General features: G+C 55.8%; 3 protein-coding genes across 5 annotated transcripts; 2 read left to right on the forward strand and 1 right to left on the reverse strand.

Moving 5' to 3' along the window:
• Positions 1 to 7,920: 7,920 nt before the first annotated feature.
• Positions 7,921 to 9,438, forward strand: PRR30 (proline rich 30). Its single transcript, XM_051843074.2, has one exon. The coding sequence runs from the start codon at positions 8,047 to 8,049 to the stop codon at positions 9,307 to 9,309; it is 1,263 nt and encodes a 420-aa protein (XP_051699034.2). The 5' UTR covers positions 7,921 to 8,046; the 3' UTR covers positions 9,310 to 9,438.
• Positions 9,439 to 10,299: 861 nt separating this feature from the next.
• On the forward strand, positions 10,300 to 13,903 carry PREB (prolactin regulatory element binding). 2 transcript variants are annotated; one of them, XM_002709959.6, is made up of 9 exons: positions 10,300 to 10,640; positions 11,174 to 11,366; positions 11,516 to 11,736; positions 11,900 to 11,980; positions 12,084 to 12,208; positions 12,369 to 12,542; positions 12,647 to 12,719; positions 12,891 to 13,050; positions 13,168 to 13,903. In XM_002709959.6, exons 1-9 carry the CDS (start codon positions 10,506 to 10,508, stop codon positions 13,260 to 13,262), a joined length of 1,257 nt encoding a protein of 418 aa, XP_002710005.1. In that variant the 5' UTR covers positions 10,300 to 10,505; the 3' UTR covers positions 13,263 to 13,903. The 2 variants fall into 2 exon arrangements, with proteins under 2 accessions (XP_002710005.1, XP_089182803.1); XM_089326677.1 differs by lacking the exons at positions 12,647 to 12,719; positions 12,891 to 13,050 and having other exon boundaries at positions 12,084 to 12,224; positions 12,290 to 12,542.
• ABHD1 (abhydrolase domain containing 1) lies at positions 13,851 to 19,323 on the reverse strand. Of its 2 annotated transcripts, XM_002709810.5 has the most exons (9): positions 19,113 to 19,323; positions 15,909 to 16,069; positions 15,381 to 15,563; positions 15,187 to 15,232; positions 14,993 to 15,105; positions 14,707 to 14,880; positions 14,491 to 14,539; positions 14,229 to 14,394; positions 13,851 to 14,127 (listed from the first exon to the last, which is right to left on the reverse strand). In XM_002709810.5, the coding sequence occupies exons 1-9, from the start codon at positions 19,224 to 19,226 to the stop codon at positions 13,916 to 13,918; spliced, it is 1,218 nt and encodes a 405-aa protein (XP_002709856.1). In that variant the 5' UTR covers positions 19,227 to 19,323; the 3' UTR covers positions 13,851 to 13,915. The 2 variants fall into 2 exon arrangements, with proteins under 2 accessions (XP_002709856.1, XP_089182804.1); XM_089326678.1 differs by having other exon boundaries at positions 13,851 to 14,394.
• Between the last annotated feature and the right edge of the window lie 637 nt (positions 19,324 to 19,960).

Consider the following 19,960-nt stretch of genomic DNA (forward strand, 5'->3'; position numbering starts at 1 on the left):
GACACCTTTCACTAGAACTGTGAGGGTTTTCTCCTTCTGACACGTCTGACACCAAACGCAGGATGTTTCCTGACACCTCTCCCCCCATTTTCTAGATGCTAAATGGGTGCCCAATGACTCAACTCCAACGCCATCTACTTGGAGTTGGCCTCAGATCCCATAAATGAAAGGGGTTCTCGCACACGGATGGCCTCCATTTTAGATACCAGCTGCACCTAGACTTCTGAACAACCGGCTATAATCCAGTGGCTCCCCTGCTGCCCCTCTAAGGTTTCATGAGTTGCCAGAACAGCTCGCAGAATTCAAGAACACATCTTACTGACACCTGCCAGTTGATCACAGTGGGTGCTACTCGGGAACAGCCACGTGGAAGGAAAGAGACAAGAGGTACAGGCATCTATGTCTCTCTGGGCAACCATTCTCCCAGCACCTAAACACGTTCACTAACCCAGAAGCTCACTGAACCCCACTCTTTGGGTGTTTTTGGGAGATTTCATTCCATAGGCGTGGTGCATTAAATTGTTGGCCATTGGTGAGTGAACACAATCTCAGGCCTCTCTCTCCTCCCTGGAGTGTGGGCGACAGCTCAAAGTTTCACACCTGTAATCACATGGTTGCTTCCCTGGGTCCAACTCCACATCCTTTGGGGTCTTCAGATCGCTAGGAAAATACAAATGCTTTTTTAAAAGGATTCAAGTTCTAGAATTATCAGTCGTCCCAGTTTATGAGACTGTCTTGGTATTTTTTTTTTTTAGATTTTTTTTCAAAGAGCTACAGAGAGAGAAGGGAGAGAGAGAGAGAGAGAGAGAGAAAGAGAGAGATATCTTCCATCTACTGGTTCACACCGTTGGTGGCCCCAACATCCAGCGCTGGGACAGACTGAAGCCAGGAGCTGGGAGCTTCATCTGGGTCTCCCACACAGGTGGCAGGGGCCCAAACACTTAGGTCATCTTCCACTGCCTTCCTCAGGCCATTAGTAGAGAGCTGGCTCAGAAGTAGAGCGGGTGGGACATGAACTGGCGCCCATATGGGATGCCGGCACTGCAGGCAGTAGCTTTACCCACTACACCACACATGTCAGCCCTGAGACCACATTGGTTTTAACACTGAAAATCCTGTGTCCCAGGAAACCTCAGCTCTCCAAAACCAGGCCTCAATATCCATACTCCTTCCTAAACCTGCTGTGCCTGAAATCCTGCCTGGTTCTCCTTTCCCACCAAAGGTCCCCCTCTCCTATCATATGTAAGCCATATCTTACCCATTCCTGATTTAATTATGATGAATTGCCCTGAAAGAGAGAGATAATTACAAATACTGATATTACTTAACAAAAATCCACTCAAAATGGATTAAACACCTAAATTTATGACCTGATGCCATCAGATAAATAGAGAACATTAGGGAAAACCTGCAAGCCATTGGGTAGGCAAAGAGTTCTCGGAAAAGACCCCAGAGAAAGAGGCAGTCAAAGCCAAAACTTACAAATGGGATCACATCAAATTGAGAAGCTTCCACACTGCAGAAGAAACACGCAGCAAAGTGAAGAGCCTGGGCCAGCGCTGCGGCTCACTTGGTTAATCCTGTTTGTGGAGCCAGCATCCCATATGGACGCCGGGTTCTAGTCCTGGTTGCTCCTCATCCAGTCCAGCTCTCTGCTGTGGCCTGGGAAGGCAGTGGAGGATGGCCTAAGTGCTTGGGCCCTGCACCCGCATGGGAGACCAGGAGGAAGCACCTGGCTCCTGGCTTCAGATTGGCGCAGCCCAGCCGTACAGCCATTTGTCTATAACTCTACCTGTCAAATAAAAAAAAAGTGAAGAGCCCAATGACAGAATGGGAGAAATTATTTGCAAATTATGGAGCTGATAAAGGATTAATAACTATAATATATAAAGAGCTCAAGAAACTCAAAAATGAAAAACACCCAGTGAGACATGGGCAAAGGACTTAAATAGGCATTTTTCAAAAGAAATCCAAATGGCCAGTAGACACATGAAAAAAAATGCTCAGGATCACTAGCCATCAGGGAAATGCAAATCAAAATGACAATGAGGTTCCACCTCACCCTTGTTAGAACAGCTTTCATACAGAAATCAACAATGTGGCCAGCGCTGTAGAATATCAGGCAAAGCCACTGCCTGTAGCACCAGCATCCCATACGGGTGCTGGTTTGAGACCCAGCTGCTCTGCTTCTGATCCAGCTCTCTGCTATGGCCTGAGAAAGCAGTAGAAGACGGTCCAAGTGCTTGGGCCCCTGCACCCGCGTGGGAGACCCAGAGAAGGATTCTGGCTCCTGGTTCCTGGCTCCTGGCTTTGGATGGGCCTAGCTCCAGCCATTGCAGCCATTTGGGGAGTGAAACAGTGGATGGAAAATCTCTCTCTCTCTGCTTCTGCCTCTTTGTAATCCTGACTTCCAAATCAATAAATAAATCTTTTAAAATAATCAACAAGTGGCAGGCGCCGTGGCTCACTAGGCTAATCCTCCGCCTGCGGTGCCAACACACCGGGTTCTAGTCCCGGTCGGGGTGCCAGATTCTGTCCCGGTTGCCCCTCTTCCAGGCCAGCTCTCTGCTATGGCCAGGGAGTGCAGTGGAGGATGGCCCAAGTACTTGGGCCCTGCACCCCATGGGAGACCAGGAGAAGCACCTGGCTCCTGGCTTCAGATCAGCGAGATGCGCCTGCCGCAGCGCACCAGCCATGGTGGCCACTGGAGGGTGAACCAACGGCAAAGGAAGATCTTTCTCTCTGTCTGTCTCTCTCACTGTCCACTCTGCCTATCAAAAAAAAAAAAAAATCAACAAACAACAAATACTGGTGAGGAAGTGGGGAAAAAGGTACCTTAAACCACTGATGGTAGGAATGTAAGCTGGTGCAGCCATATGCAAGACAGTATGGAGATACTGCAGAAATCTGAATACAGACCTACTATATGACCCAGCCATCCCACTCCTGGGAATTTACCCAAGGGAAATGAAATTATCATATGAAAGAGTTATCTGTACCTTATATTTACTGCAGCTCAACTCACAATAGCTAAGATATGGAATCAACCCAAATGCCTGTCAACTGAAAACTAGATAAAGAAATTATGGGATATATTCACCACAGAATACTTTACAGCAGTAAACAAAACTGAAATCTTGTCATTTGCAACAAAATGGATGAAACTGGAAAACATCATTCTTAGTGGAATAAGCCAGTCCCAAAAGGACAAATACCATATGTTCTCCCTAATCTACAATAACTAATAGAGCACCCAAAAGGTAATCTATAGGAGTGAAATTAACTTCAAGATGCAATGATTTTGAACAGCCCTTGGCTTGACTGTTGAGGAACAGTTTTTTTCAAACAATTTGTTGAATTCTTTACTTACAAGTTAATCTTATATGTATAAAGTTAATTGAAAATAGATCTTAGTAAAAAGTAAGAGTGGGAATAGGAGAGGGAGGAGGAAGAGGGGTGGGAGGGTGGGTACAATGGGAATAATCACTATGTTCCTAAAGTTGTATTTATGAAAAGCCATGACATTTGTATTCTTTAAATAAATGATTTCTGGGAAAAAAAAAGAAGAAAGATCTCATATAACCTAACCTGCCTGAGGAAATCAGAAAGAGAACAAGCTAAACTCAGAGCAATCAGAGAGAAGGTAGGATGACCATTAGAACAGAAATAAATGAAGTAGAAAACAGAAAAATTAATAAAACCACAAACTGGTTCTTTGGAAAGAACAACGAAAGTGGCCAAACTTTAGTTAGATTGACCAAGAATAAAGGAGCAATGACTCAAATTACTAAAACAAGGGATAAGAAAGAGGACGCCACTCATGGTCAAATATAAAAACAAAGGAATACAGGGGATTCTGGGAACAACCATATGCCGATAATGTGGATGAAACAGAATCTATTAGACTGACATGAATTACCAAATTGACTCAAGAAGATATAGGAGGAGGCCAGCACTTTGTGGTGCAGCGGGTTAAAGCCCTGGCCTGAAGCGCCAGCATTCCATACGGGCGCTGGTTCAAGACCTGGCTGCTCCTCTTCCAATCCAGCTCTCTGCTATGGCCTGGGAAAGCAGTGGAAGATGGCCCAAGTTCTTGGGCCCCTGCACCCACGTGGGAGACCTGGAAGAAGCTCCTGGCTCCTGATTTCAGATCAGCAGAGTTCTGGCCGTTGCATCCATTTGGGGAATAAACCAGTGGGTAGAAGATCTCTCTCTCTCTCTCTCTCTCTCTCTCTCTCTCTCTCTCTCTCTGTCTCTCTGTAACTATGCCTTTTAAATAAATAAATAAATAAATCTTTTTTAGAAAACATAAAAGAAAGTAAAACAGTAACCTTTAGAATCAGAAAACATTTTCAAATCACATTTGAAAAGGGACTTATATCCAGAATGTATCAGGACTGTTATAATCCAACAATAAGGTGACAGAAAACAGGGTTGGCATTGTGGTGTAGCAGTGGCTTGCAATGCCTGGCATTCCACATCAGAGTGCTGGTTTGAGTCCCAGCTTCCAGTCCAGCTCTGCTAATGTATCTGGGAAGACCGTGGAGGATGGTCCAATTACTTGGGCCCCTGTCACCCACATGGAAGGCCCAGATGAAGTTCCAGACTGTTGGCTGTGGGCTGGCTCAATACTGGCTTTTGAGGCCATGTGGAGAGTGAACCAGTGGATGGAAGATCGATTTCTCTTTCTCTCTCTCTCTCTAACTCTGATTTTCAAATAAATAATTAAATATTTAAAAATAAATAAATAAAAGATGGGGCAAAGATTTGAAGACACTTCTCCAAAGAAGACAAATAGCCCATAAGCAATGCAAAAATCCTCAGCATCACTAGTCAATAGAAACATGTAAATAAAAACCACAATACAATGCCACTTCACACCCATTAGGGTTGCTAAAATAAAAAAAAGACAGGTAATGTCATGTGTTGGTGAAGATAAGGAAAAATTGGAAACTCACACCTTGCCAGTGAGGTCAAAAAATGGTACTGCTGATTTGGAAGGCAGTTTGGTAGTTACTGAAAATGTTAAACAGATTCACCATCTGATTCAGCAATTCTACTTCTAAGTATCTAATCAGGTAAATGAAAATATTTGCCTCCATAAAGTTTGTAGAAGCAGCGCTGGCATTGTGCACAGTGGGCTAAGCCGCTCCCTGTGACACCAGCATCCTATATCAGAGCGCTGGTTGGAGTCCCTGCTGCTCCATTTCCACTTCAGCTCCTTGTTAATGTGCCTGGGAGTGCAGTGGATGATGGCCCAAGTACTTAGGCTCCTGCCACCCACACGGGAGACCCAGATGGATTTCTGAGTTCCTGGCTTTGGCCTGGTCCAGCCCTGGTAGTTGCAGTCATTTGGAGTGAACTAGTGGATGGAAGATCTCCGTCTCTCCCCTTCTCTATTATCCTGCCTTTCAAATAAATAAATATTTTTTCTTTTAATTGTAAAAGAATGTTCACAACAGTGTTATTCACAATTGCCAAAAAGTAGAAACAACCATCAGTGAATAAATGGATAAACAAAACATGGGATATCCATATAAAGGAGTATCATTTGGTAATAAAAGGAATAAAGTAACAAAACACACTACAATATAAATAAAACTTGTGAACATGGTGAATTTAAAAGGTAAGACACAAAAGGTAATAACCCAGCTTGTGTGATTCCTCCTAAGTGGATTCCTAGCATATGTAAATCCATAGAAATATAAAATTCATGGATTCTAGGGACTGGAAGAGGGAGGAATGGGGAGTGACTGTTAATGGGGACAGGATTTCTTTTGGGAGAGACAAAGATCCTCAAAGACTAGATTTGGAGATTTTTGTGTACCCTGTGAATACATTAGAACACACTGTATCCACATGCCTCCCATCAACTGAAGTCTAGGTAAAGAAATTATGGGATACGTACACCATGGAATACTACACAGCGGTTAAAAAAATGAAATCTGGTCATGTGCAACAACATGGATGAAGCTGGAAAACATCATACTTAGTGAAATAAGCCAGTCCCAAAGGGACAAATACCACATGTTCTCCCTGACCTGTGGAAACTAACAGAGCACCTAGAAGGTAATCAATAGAAGTGAAATTGACACTTTGAAAAGCAGTGACTTTCAACAACCCTTGTCTGGACTGTTGAGGAATAGTTTTTTTCTTTTCCATACTATTTGTTCAATTCTTTACTTAACATAGAGTTAATCATATGTCTATAAAGTTAATTGAAAATAGATCTTAGTAAAAAATAAGAATGGGGATAGGAGAGGGAGGAGGAAGAGGGGTGGGAGGGCAGGTATGGTGGGAAGAATTACCATGTTCCTAAAGTTGTAATTATGAAATATATTGTTTGTATTCCTTAAATAAAAGGCTTCTGGGAGAAAAAAAAAAAAAAGAACATGCTGTATTGTACACTTTAGATGAGCGGGGGTAGGCATTTGGTGTAATGGTTAGGACGCCTGCACCCCACGTCAGAGTGCCTGGGTCCCAGCTCCGGACTGCAGCCCTGGCTGGTGCACACCCTGGGAGGCAGTGCTGATGGATCAACTAACTGGGTTCCTGCCACCCACACGGTGCAGCTGAATTGAGTTTCTGGCTTTGACCAGGCCCGGTCCAGCTATTGTAAGCATTTGGGGAGTGAATAAGCAGATGGGCACTCTGTTTCTGTGTCTCAAATACATAAAATAAAATAAAAAAAAGTTAAAAAGTCACAATGGGTGTATTGTATGGTATGTGAACTATACATCAATAAAGATGTTGAGAAAATAGTTACTAATACATATAATAATGCCTCAAGAGAGAAAAAGTGTGGAACACGAGCCACTCAGAAAGCAGGCAAACAGGAAGCTGAAGGGAGGGCTTGGCGGGACCCCCGCGGCGGGGGAGAACCAAGAGGCAGGGGTGCAGGAGCTGCGGAAGGTGTGGGGCTCAGGCCTGCAGAGGAAGCAGGTGCGAAGAGTTCGGCTTGTGTCGCAGACTGGCCAAGGGCCAGTCTTTGGCTGATCTCTGAGAGAAAGCCCCAGAGCCTCAGAGGGGGATTCTATGATGTCAGCAGCTGAGCTCTGTGACACGGGGGAGAACTGCCCCTAGGAAACAGGGACCCCAGCTTTCACTGGGGGCGGCAACGCCGCCCCTTGGACAGTCTCCCAGCTTTTCCCAGCTGGCCCCACAGCTGCTGCTGCTGGGCCAGGGCCAGGCTGAGCCAGGGGACATTAGCATTAGGGGGCACACAGGGGCCAGGGAGCCAGACGAGCAGGTACCAGGATGCTGAGTCTCTGAGTCAGGATCAGGAGAACAAACACCCGCGACACAGAAGCCCTGTGCCTGGCTGCAGGACTGAGGACAGGGCCAGACAGATCCAGGTAGCAGTGAGCTGAGGGCGACAGATGACGCTGGGGACAGACAGCTGCACGTCCCCTGTTGGGTGACTGGGCTCCTGTCTCCCCCAGGCCCCTCTGTGCTGAAGTGCCTTGTGAAACACAGCGCGGGGAATCCTCAGAGGTAAGTGCGCACCATACCTTCAATTACTGTCCCCAACTCAGCCCCAAGCCCCTCCTCCAACCCCCCCCCCCCCCCCCCCCGTCTTCCCTGGCGCATGCTCCTCTGATGGGAAAGCTGACATGCATTTACGGCCTTGGTGAGTTCAGCCTGGACCTGGCACACAAGGCAGAGCCAGAAATGAACCAACTGCCCCAACATCTTGAGCTCTTTCTCTTCAGGTCCCATGGGCTGTGTCTTCCTCTGTGCCCCGCCCAGATCACCCCTGCTGCTCCTCGGCTCCCAAGAGGCAGCCCTGAATCGCCATCCACCTACATCCCTCGTCCATAGCTGATGCAAAGAGGCCGAGCCCCAGCCCCAAGCGCCTGCCTGAGCACCCAGAGTTCTGTGCGTCTGCACGGGCGGCCAGCCGCTGAGCCCAGGCCGGGCCACGCTCTGCGCACAGGAGGCGGCTGGATTTCTCCGTCCTAGTTGGCCTCGGGAGAGCCTCATCCTGACTCCGCCAGGTCTCCTGTCCCTGGTCTGCTGCCCCCGGCGCCGTCGGGAGTCGAGGCAATGGTGCCTCAAAAGAAGGACCAGGTGCTGCTACAGAACACAGCGCCCCCTGGGTGCCACCCCCAGCACCTCTCGCAACTCGTGGACTCTCCTCCCTGCAGCCGCCGGCCTGTCTCCCCCCACCAGTCCCAACCCCCGTCCCTGCCACCTTCCACTGGGTCCCAGCCCCCCTTCTCCCCTCCCCCACGAGCCCGTTCTCCGGCCTGCCAATTCTACTCTTCTGACTCAAATTCCGACTTAGCTCTTCATCTCTACTCTTCCTCCCTCCCCAGCTCCCCCACTTTCTTTCACCAGAACTTCCTCTCGGTCCCCCTTCAACACTCCTCCTCTCCCTCGAGCCACTGGCTGTACCCCTCTCCTCCTCTCACACCCTGCTCGGCTCCGTCCCAGCCCCAGAACTCCTCACCCCGCTCACGCTGCCAGTCTCCTTCGAGGCCCGAAGACCTGCCCAGCTCCACCCACCCCTCCCCAAGCCCCAGCAACAGGCAGTCATGTTGCTGGGAACAGTGCCGGGACACCAGGTCCCCCGGGGCTGGGGGGTGCGTGGCAAGCGAGAGGGACCCTGCGGAGTTCAGGGACCCAGGGGCCCTGGCCCAGGCCCTGGTGGTCCACCTGGGGCACCGCCGCATCGCACAAGACCTGCGGCTGTTACTTTTGCAACGCCTGTGGCTAGGCAGAATCGGCCAGGCCCCAGTGGTGGAGTACCCCATATGCCTGGTGTGCCTCCGGCCCCGCAGTCCCTCTTGCCCCACCCCCAGGTACAAGACTGGACCCAAGCTGCTGGCCTTCCCCCAGCTGCTGCCCTGTGCACAGGGCCAGGGATCCGGGCCACTCCAGATAGGAATTGGCTTCGGCCTCCGCCTGCCTCTGGGCCAGGCCAGGGCCCTACATCTGATACCAGAAAGAAGACGGCAGGAAGCAGGGCCCCAGGGCGAGGCCACTCAGGCCCAGCGGAGTCAGGCACCAATGTCTCCAGCCCCGGCCCCAGGCACACCCTCCCAGGCCGGGAGCCACAAGTCTGGAAGCCGTCACTCACCAAACTCCACCCGCCGTCCAGGGCCTCCGCCGCAGGCACCAAAGCAGGCTGCGGCCTCCCGAAAGCCCAGGTGTTCTCCGACTCCAAAGAGGCCTGTCTCTCCAAAGTCCATTCTGCAAAAGTCGCCAGCCGAGCTGCAGAGCCACGGAGGCTCGCCAGAGCACTGCCTCCAAACCCCAGCCACCCCGCTAGGCCCCAGATCTCGGGGAGTCCCCGAGACACCCTGAAAGGCTGGCTGGCCGGAAGTCAGGTGTGTGCTCCTGCCCTGAACCCTGGGAGCCCCTTGTGGAGTCTGCTGTCTCCCGGCTGAGAGGACCAGCCACGCCCAAGGCCCCACGAAGCCAAGGTGCATCCAATAAAACCCGCCCCCGTGCAGCTCCTGGGCTGGTGTCCTGTGTGGCCGGAATTGTGGGGGTGCCAGCCTCAATAGGGCCTTCTGGGACCAACGACTGCAGGGACCATGTATGGGAGGAGCACAAGGAACCCACAGGGCCCAGGGACCCCGACATGCACAGCGGGCCCCCACACTGAATTCAACTCCGTGGGACACACACTGGCATCCCCGTGATTAAGCCACGGAACCCAGCCCTGGTGGGTGGAGGGGGACTTTGGTTAGGGAGGAGGTAGCGGTGTGTCTCCCCACAGAGCTCACTCCCAGAGAAGCAGGGGGTCCTCACACAGCTCAGATCTCTGCAGGCCCCCTTGGGAGGGTGGGATGTCAGGCGCCGAACACACCTGCCAGGCACCCAGCCCGGGGCCGGCCCTGGCCGCCACCGCCGCCAACAGCGGAGCACAGGTGTTCCCTAAGAGTGGCTTCTTCATTCCAGGAGGCAGTGGGGTTGGGGACCGAGTCCAGGTTTGCTTTGAAGTCGAGGCTGCCTCCCGGAAGGGGCGAGAGAGGTTCCCGGAGTGTGCGTGCCCCGGGACAAACCACGTCCTCACTCAGGTAGCACCGGAACCAAGCGCTTGAGGGAGTCGGCGTACCGCTCCCGAAGGGAAGGCGGACCCAATTTAGGGGAAAATCGTTCCTAAAGGCTTGCGGACCTTCCGCAAGCTCTCTAAGCCCCACCTCCTCCACCTCCCTCGCCCGGCACAAAAATGGTGGCGGCGTTCGCCACAAGGGGGCGGTGAAGCGACTCCGCGCGCCGCGTTAGTGCTGACGCGTAGCGCCGTGCTGCGCTTGCGCAGAGAGCGCCACGGGACAGGTGCGCGTGCGCAGTGTGCGTCTGCGAAACCGAGGTAGCCGGACCCGAGCGGAGACACTGGTGTCCACGGGTGGAGTAACCCCGGGAGTGTGAGAGGAGTCTGGAGACCTCCGGGCGGCGACGGGCCCACGTTCAACTGCGGCCAGGGCAGTCGTCGGAGGCCTGGCGCGGCATGCCCTGGGTGCCGCGCTGCGGGCGGTGAACGCGCGGCGAGCGGGATGGGCCGGCGCCGGGCACCGGAGCTGTACCGGGCCCCGTTCCCGTTGTACGCACTTCAGGTGGACGCCGGCGCGGGCCTGCTCATCGCCGCGGGCGGAGGAGGCGCCGCCAAGACAGGCATAAAGAATGGCGTGGTGAGAGCCGAGGGCCGCTGCGGCTGCGTTGCGCCCCGGGGTTAAGGGTCACTCAAGGGAATGGAACCTGGCAAGGCGAGCGCCCGGGCGCGAAATTCACTCGGAAACTTTCTTGGGGGGGTGGGGTTGGGGTGGGGTGGGGGGCTCCTAAGGCCGAGTGAAAACTGCCCCCGGCGCTGCACAAGGGCTGGACCTGCGGAGCCACTCCAGGGGCTGAGCCTGGCCTCGCTCGGGCAGTCCACGTAGCCCGTGTGTCTTTCCCCGGGCAGCAGCGAGAGAGGTGCATTGGGCCTTCAGCCTGGTTCCTTCACCCCTCTGAGATTCACCGTGTTCTGTGACCTGGAGGCAGAAATCCTAGTCCTCTTTGCAGGCTATTTGTGAGGGTCGGAATAAGGGAGGGAAAGGGCTGGAGGAAGCCGTGTGAATCAGGAAGTGCAGTAGACAGAGGAACGTGACATCACACCGCAGGATGTGTTTCCCTCCAGTGCGGCCTCGGCCCCACTGAACCCTGCGCCTGCTTGCCTGTCCCACAGCACTTCCTGCAGCTGGAGCGGATTAACGGGCACCTGAGTGCCTCCTTGCTACACTCCCATGACACTCAGACACGGGCCACCATGAACTTGGCCCTGGCCGGTAACATCCTGGCCGCCGGGCAGGATGCCCACTGTCAGCTCCTGCGCTTCCAGGCCCAACGGCCGCAGAGCAACAGCAAGGCGGAGAAGGCAGGTGAGGAGTCGGGGGGAGGGCCCCGGGGCTCAGATCCTTCTCAGCTAGGTCTCTGAAGAAGCGGGGCTGTATGTGGGCCTGACACGTGGCCAGTGGCCAGGGTCACCAGTAATGGGAGCTTGGAACCTGGTGAGCTGTTTGTTTTGCAGGTCCCAAGGAGCATGGGCCTCGGCAAAGGAAAGGGGCCGCCCCCGCAGAGAAGAAACCCAGAGCAGAAACCCAGCGCGAGGGGGTAGAGCTGCGGGTGGAGAACCTGCAGGCGGTGCAGACGGATTTCGGCCCCGATCCGCTGCAGAAAGCTGTGTGCTTCAGCCACGATCATACCCTGCTGGCCACTGGAGGGACGGACGGCTGCGTTCGCGTCTGGAAGGTGCGCTTGTGGACGGCGCGGGAGGGTGAATGTCAAGGGCAGCGAGGTGAAAATTGGGAAAAGCTGAACGCGGGTGCGGGGTGGGGGAGCGGGGCACGCAGTCTGCGCAGAGTAGCCGTTCGCGGACGCTGAGAACCAGGCCTAACGCTGCTGCTGGCTGCAGGTGCCCAGCCTGGAGAAAACCGAGGAGTTCAAAGCCCACGAAGGAGAGATTGAAGACCTGACTCTAGGGCCGGATGGCAAGGTGAGGAGCTGGAGGGGAGGGGTGGCGGAGAAAAGAGAAAGTAGATGATGGCCCATAAGTGGACCCCGTAACCAGCCACACTAGCCCCTGTATTCCTGACCAGCTGGTAACAGTGGGCTGGGACTTCAAGGCCTGTGTGTGGCAGAAGAATCAGCTGGTGACACAGCTGCACTGGCAAGAGAACGGACCCACCTCATCTAACACGCCCTACCGCTACCAGGCCTGCAGGTGCGGAAGCCCGGGGGTAGGCTGTGCGGTGCACAGTCCCGCTGCCGAGGGGAGGGAGAAAACCTGGGGAGATGGTGGGAGGTGAGGGGCAGTCATGGCCCTGCCAGGGTGAGGGGCAGGCAGGGCCCAGGAGCTGAACAGCCCCTCACCCGGCCCCCAGGTTTGGGCGGGTCCCAGACCAGCCTGCTGGGCTGCGACTATTCACAGTACAGATTCCGCACAAGCGCCTGCGCCAGCCCCCGCCCTGCTACCTCACAGCCTGGGATGGCTCCACCTTCTTGCCCCTGCGCACCAGGTCCTGTGGCCACGAAGTCGTCTCCTGCCTCAGCGTCAGGTGTGGGACAGTGGTGGCTGGGCCGGGTGGGGGTCCTGCCCAGCTCCCCGAGACTTCAGCATTGGCCGGCCTCAGGACAGTGAGCGCTTTGTTCTGTGTTGCAGTGAATCGGGCACCTTCCTGGGCCTGGGCACGGTCACTGGCTCTGTGGCCATCTACATAGCTTTCTCCCTCCAGGTAACGGGTGAAGGAGGGCCCAGCCCTGGGGGAGGAGCACAGGCCGCCCTGAGCCCCAGTGCAGAAGGAGGCGGGCCCAGCCTGTGCAGGGGGCGCCCTGGGGTGGGGGGCTTGTTCCCAGCAGGAAGCTTCCCAGCGGGCCTTCGCTCACCAGTCTCTCCCCACCGCCAGCGCCTCTACTACGTGAGGGAGGCTCACGGCATTGTGGTGACGGACGTGGCCTTTCTGCCCGAGAGGGGTCGCGGTCCAGAGCTGCTCGGGTCTCACGAAACCGCCCTGTTCTCCGTGGCTGTGGACAGTCGTTGCCAGCTGCACCTGCTGCCCTCACGGCGTGAGTCCCTGGGGTGGGGGAGTGCTCCTGGGAGCCGTCCGTGCTCTGCCTGAGCGGAGCAGGGTGAGGATTCCGCGCCCCCTCGGCCCCTGACCTGCTGCCTTACCCCACCCGCAGGGAGCGTTCCTGTGTGGCTGCTGCTCCTGCTGTGTGTTGGACTCATTGTGGTGACCATCCTGCTGCTCCAGAGTGCCTTTCCGGGTTTTCTTTAACCTCCCTGCCTCTGGGGACCAGGGGCCTGGACACTGCCACCTTCCTGAGCAGAGTGGAGGCCTGGGCCCCACTGCTCACCCCACTGGGTCAGCAACTGAGGCGCCTCCCGGGAGACTCTGGAGAGCTGCCCGCCTGTCCCCGCTAGGCCTGGCTGTGACCCTGGGCCACTCCGGGTCCAGGGAGCCACGCACTGGCCGCCTGTGGGTCACCAGGACGCGATGTCCGACTGTCAGGTCGCGCTGTGTGCCTCGTGCCCTCAGCCTGCCAGAGGCTCCAGAGTCGAGCTTGTCCCTGCTCCAGAAACACAGGGAGAAGCCCGAGGGCCTGGGGCGCTGCCGTCCTTTGTGCCTGAGCAGTTTCCCTTCCTCCCCGGGGCCTCGTGGCCGGATGCCCTTCTCCTAGAGCCCCAGGCATTTGCTGGGGGGAGGGGGGACTGGCCTGGTTCTTCTGCTGTTAGCGCAGGAAGGGTGAAAGAAGGCTCGGGCGGTGCCGCGGGGTTCAGGTGGGCAGCACCGGGGCACTGGGCTAAATGGGCAGCAAGTCCCTGCGTGGACTGCCCTGAGGGCAGGGAAGATGAACCTGGATCACTCGGCAGGAAAGTTGACGTTTAATAAAAAGGGAAGACTGAACTGAGCCCGAACGGAAGTCTCTGTCAGCTTGTTCCGCCCCCTGCAGGTGAGGGAGCCCTGAGGTGCGGCAGCTCTGCCCGGTGCTGGAAGATGGCTCTGGCGTAGTCGTGCAGCAGGCGGCTCATGTAGCAGTGCTGCCAGGGGAGCAGCCCTTCCAGGAAGCCGATGTGGCCACCCCGCGCCGTGACGAGCAGTGCCACGTGGCGGGAGAGCCGGGCAGCCTGGAGGGGGAGGGCTGGGAGGCACAGCGGAGGTCGGCAGCCCTGCCGTGCCTGGAAGCCCACACATGTCGGCCCATCTTCCTTTGGCCCAAGTGTTGTGATTCCGGGTGCTCACCTTGGACTGGGGAGAAGGGGTCGTCTGCTGCATTGAGGCAGAGCACAGGGGTCTGGATAGCGTCCACCTTGGTTCTTGGACTCGCTGCTTGGTAGTAGGCAACACAGTCTTCGTAACCAAAGACCACAGAAGTGTAGCGCTCGTCAAATTGGCGGATTGTGCGGGCCTGCAGTGGAAGAGGTTAGACAAGCTAAGAAACATGGAGGCTGGGAAGGTAATGGGCGACAGGCTACAGCCGAGTGAGATGGATAAAGCATTGTACCTTTAGCACAAAGTCTACGTCCACCGCTTTCTCCATCACACTTCTGTTTCTGGAAAAGAATATAATGGTTTGACTGAACGACTACAACTGACCCAACGCCCTCCAGCTTCTGTCTTACCTCATGTGAGCCAGCCTGGAGTCAGGAGGGCAGGGGAGCTGTCCATCATGACTGCCATCCTACCCTCACTGCGCCCTTCCCACGTGCCAAGACCCTACCTGTCCACAAACTGGCAGAGCCCTGCAGTGAGGGGCTGATTGAAGAGCAGTAAGTTGAGTGGGGTCTCCAGGGAGCGGGTGGTCTCAAAGGAATCCCAGCATGCAGACAGGGTCAGTCCCGCCACCAGCCCAGCAGCCGGCCCGGTGCGGGCCAGGTAGTTCAGCACCAGTATCCTGCAGGGTTAGACCAGAGGCCGTGAAGGAGGGCTTTGCCTGGGCCAGCTGGGACGCCGGAGGAGAGGAACAAAGGAAGAGCAGGCCACATGTGGACGCGGGCAGCCTTTACCCTCCGAAAGAGATGCCCACGGCCAGCAGGGGAGCCTGGGGGTAGTGGCGCTTTATGTGCTTCACGACCGTCTCCAGGTCTTCAGTGTTGCTGGCACAGTAAGCCCTGTGGGTCTGAGGGCAAACCGGGTTATCGGGTGGAGGGGGCAGCCAGGGCCGAGGTCCCTGGAGGGAGTGGGGGCGGGGGACACTCACCAGCAGTTCTTCCCCACGGCAGCCCCGGTTGTTAAAGACAACAGCCCTGTGGCACACAGGGTGAGGCTTAGGCAGGCCCGATGCCCTTGAGGTCTTAGGCCCTGCCAAAGCCTGCCCCTCCCCACCAGGCCCTGGCAAATCCCCGGCACAGCTGCTCAGGCCCCTCCTGCTGCTTCTGGGCTGTGCCCCCGTACCTGTAGCCGTCGCCCAGCGCCTGGTTGACCAGGTGCAGGATGTAGTTCTCCTGGCTGCTGCCAGTGATGCCAGGAAGTAGCAGCACGATGGGCTGCGCGGCAGGCTCTGGGCGCTGACCGCTGTCGGGCTGCTCGGCCCAGTCCAGCAGCAGCTGGCCGCCGTCTGGGGTCGGGAGGACTTCGCTGTGGTTGGGGATGGGGACGCACAAAGATACTGGTAAGACCTGGATGCGCCACTTCAAAGCTTCATCCCCACTCCACCCACTGACAGGTGTGACAGCTTCCGCCAGCGTCCGTGTTGCTGAGGGCGTGCTTGATGGAACAGGAAGGTTGGCCCGGGTGGAACGGGGACAGAGAGATGGGCTGTGACCTGGGGCTGCAGGAGCTCCCAGCCCTTCCCCGTGCCCACTGCCCTGCTGCCATCAGCACACGGGTCTGGGGGTGGAGATGACCTCTAACAAGAGGCAGAGGAGTTTTCCTCACTACTTCGGGCTCCACCTCCACCCTGTTCTCTTGTTCCCTGCTTACCTCCGGTAAGGGACTGGGGGCAGAGGCTGCAAGAAGACTCGGAGGATGGATTGCAGCCGGCCCTCAAAGCACCACAGCGTGGGGAAGAAAGTCTCCGTGGTCACTGGACAGTGTTGCTCCAGGAAGGCCAGGAACTGGGGCCCAGTCACCAGCTGCGGCCTCTGTAACCGCACAGGACAGCCCGCCATACACACTGACTCGGCACCAAGCCAGTGAGTGCCCCAGTCCCGGAGGCCGAGTGGACCCTGCTGGTATCTGGAGGATTCTGCTTTGGTGGTGGGATGGCCAGCACAGCTCTGCCTGGAAAGGACAACTCACCTCTGATGCAGACCAGCAAGACCCCCTGCCCTGCAGTGTCCCCCCTTTCAGAACTGACTGCACTGCTGACTGGACGGGGGGCTGTTGCAGCTGCCTCCTGCTTTCTCGTGGGCAGTGAACACTCAGCAGTGCGCACAGGAGCCCCTGCTGTTGGGACTGGGCACTCGGCAGGGGCTGAATAAGTACAGCACCATTCAGTCTGTGAACATTCAGTGGACCCTGCAGTGAGTCACACACTGTCATCCTCTTGAGCCTGGCTGTGGCCATCTGGTCCCTCCTGACTGTAGCCCCCAGGCCTGCAAGCCCCCTCAGTCTCTGATGCACTCCCTGCTGGCAGGCTCTTACTTACTGCAGGCACCTGCTGCTGGCCCCGCTCTGAGGGAGGAATAGTAGATTTTGATGCTTATTCAACCAAGGGCAAGGTTATGGATTGGATGACGGGGCAGATGAGGTCAGTGGGCTCTGAGCCCTGACTTTCCACTTCTGCTTGCAAAAGTCCTCGGGCCGAGTCCCAGCACCTGCCTTTCTGTAGCTGGCCCTGGGGAACTTCAACACCAGACCCTGTCCTTGAAGGGGCCCGGGCCCATGCTCATCTGGAGAGGCCAGGCTGATAGTGTGACCCTGGGGCCTGGGCCCTGAGCCTCCAAACACCACGTGGTGTTGCCATGGTGTGCTACATGCAGGACCTGAGCTTACCGCTACCTTGTAGGATATAAATGAAGAGGTTGAGTGGGGTGCTCCAAGTCACACAACAAGGAAGAGAAAAGTGAAATTCCCAGTTTCATCACCATGAACACGTGGTGCCAATTGTTGAGGGCTCCCTACGTCGCAGGCTGAGTGCCTTCCACTCTCCGTGACTAACTTCAGAGTTCATGGCATTCTGTGAGATCCATACTGCCACCCCCTGCCCCCTGCACACAAGTTTGTGTGTTGAGTAAGTTGCCAAAGGTCACGAAGCTCACCACAGCTGGTTAGTGCAGAGCTGCAGGTGCAAACCCAGGTCTGTCTGCCTCTAGAGCCTGCCACGTCTACTCACTATGCAAGATTTTCTGCCAAGATTTAGAGTTGCTATCAATGCATTCAAACCTTGGTCAAACAGCTCAGTAGAGAACAGCAAGGCTAATCGTGTCTGAATTGAAGAAACCATGGTATTTCTTGACTGACCCTGAGAATTAACAACGTCATGCCCTGGAGAAAGCAGAATGAGTCCAATCCCGTACTGGATGGTTCAGATAATCTGGACTCTGTCCTCAGAGCCTCCACCAGCGCACTTTGCTGGCAATGGAACCTGATTCTGCATGCGGAGAAGGTGTTTGGGGTGTGAGTGGCAGGGGCTCTGCCTTCCCAGTGGCTGGTTGCAAGCAACAGAAAAAGTCTGTGTAAATTGGAACTTCTGCAGTGACTGACTTTCCCAGCTGATGTAGCAGTGCCAGTGCTGTGGCATAGTGGGTGAGGCCGCCGCCTGTGGTGGCGGCATCCCAAGTGGGCGCCGGTTTGAGTCTCAGCTCCTCCACTTCTGATCCAGCTCTCGGCCTTGGCCTGGGAGGGCAGTGGAGGATAGCCCAGCAGAAGCTCCTGGCTCCTGGCTTTGGATCAGCCCAGCTCTGGCCATTGCAGCCATCTGGGGAGTGAACCATTGGATGGAAGACCTCTCTCTCTCTCTCTCTCTCTCTCTCTCTCTCTCTGCCTGTGCCTCTCTGTAACTCTGCCTTTCAAATAAATAAATAAATCTTTTAAAAAATGAGGCAGAGGCTGGCGCCGCGGCTCACTAGGCTAATCCTCCGCCTTGCAGCGCCGGCACACCAGGTTCTAGTCCCGGTCGGGGCTCCGGATTCTGTCCCGGTTGCCCCTCTTCCAGGCCAGCTCTCTGCTGTGGCCAGGGAGTGCAGTGGAGGATAGCCCAAGTGCTTGGGCCCTGCACCCCATGGGAGACCAGGATAAGTACCTGGCTCCTGCCATCGGATCAGCGCGGTGCAGCATGCCAGCCGCGGCGGCCATTGGAGGGTGAACCAACAGCAAAAGGAAGACCTTTCTCTCTGTCTCTCTCTCCCACTGCCACTCTGCCTGTAAAAAAAAAAAAAAAAAAAAAAAAAAGAGGCAGAGTCCACCAAAGTTTGCATTCTACGACTAGTTAAGCCAGACTTATTTTATTCACAAGGCAGGCTCCTGTAGGAAGCTCTGCCAATACTGCTAAGGCAATAGCACTGAGGTTTCCTATAGGCCTTTTTCAAGCACTAGAGCTGATAGGTTTACTGTTAGACTGAGCTGCCTGGAACAGTTTCTTGAACGTGAGTAAAGCACTTTTTCTGACTATGTCAATGAAATATTTTATCGAAGACTTGGTGAGAAAATCAAGTTCATGCTAATCAACCTCTTGAGAAACACTGGAGAGCCCAGAACTTCCAACAGGGCTCCCTGAGCCAGGGGGTGGGGTTCCCGGCAGTCCTGACTAAGCGGGGACCTTCAGAGAGAGGCACTAAGCGATGGGAGTGGTGGTGGCAGGTGGCACAGCCCTTCAAGGTTCCCTCATTCTGTAAGCTGATGGGAAGTCAGCCAGAGCACCTGCAAAGGAAAGGAGAGCGGCCGGCGCTCACCCGTCCACCTGTCGGACACCTCAGGACTCCACCTTTCCCCAAATGTTGGTCCGCGTGGTGGGGAGCAGCGCGTTTGCGTTCTAGCAGGGCCGGGCTGCATGGGGAGCAGGTGGGGTGCAAGGGGTGCAGGGAGGCAATGAACTGAGTGGGCATTAGGTGCTCATAGCCAAGTTTCCCTGCGGCGGGAAACCCACTCTTGCCAGCTCCCCAAATGGCTCGAGCCCGGGCTGGAAGCTGGCCCCTGCATCCCAGTATCCCAAACCCGCCGGCCAGAGCCTGGACCCGCACCCACCTGCTGCACACATGCCCAGTAGTAGCCCAAGTAGAGGGCAACGGCAAGAGCCAAGAGCAGAGTGAAGGTTTCTGTCCAAGTGCTACTCTGGAGGCTCAGGAAGGAGCTCAGCATCCTGGGTCGGGGTTCCGGCTGCCGGGCTCAGGGTCGGATCTAGCCGGGGGGACTTTGACTGCTGGGCCCGCAGGTTCGCGGCGGCCCCGCCCGTTACAGCCATTGGACAGCCCGCAAGTCCCGCCTCCGCCGCCGGCGGTTTGCGGTTGCGAGCCCCGCCCACCGCCCCTGGCCTGCAGATCAAGCAACTCGGGGCGGCGCTCGGAGGTCTGGAGACGTGAGCGGTGTGATCCCGGTGACCCACAATGGCTTCCCTCCCCCTCCCCGCCCCCGCGGTTACAAGTGTGCAGCCCTGGACCGGTGGCCCCCGCCAAGCTGCGGGGCGGAACTTGTCCAGTGCCTCCTTCCTCAAACTCTTCCCCCGCCGTGCCCAGGGCAAGCTGCCTGTCACTCACAGGTCACAGCCACAACTGTGTTGAGATTCTGCTGTGTCCTGCAGGACAGCCACTCAGTGACCCTTACACACTGGACACACCACTGTTCAGCGGTGTAACACACCCACTAGTGTCGGGCACAGCATTCACCCACGTCCAAGTCCCTGTCTACAGTGCTCAACTCCACCTGGGGATACCCCAGGGACCCTGTCGCTGTCTTCACTGGTGTATGGAAATAAGGAATCTACCACGGCACCGGCTTCTGACCCCAGCCGCAGATCGCAATGGTCTAGGCGCCGTGAAAACCTGCAGTGCCCAGGCCCACCGCTGATCTCGTGGGTCTGCATAGGAGCCCGGCTA

The sequence above is a fragment of the Oryctolagus cuniculus genome, chromosome 2 (genome assembly GCF_051225735.1).
Source record: "Oryctolagus cuniculus isolate XC-2025 breed Fujian yellow rabbit chromosome 2, ASM5122573v1, whole genome shotgun sequence".
In the NCBI taxonomy this organism is placed as follows: Eukaryota; Metazoa; Chordata; class Mammalia; order Lagomorpha; family Leporidae; genus Oryctolagus; species Oryctolagus cuniculus.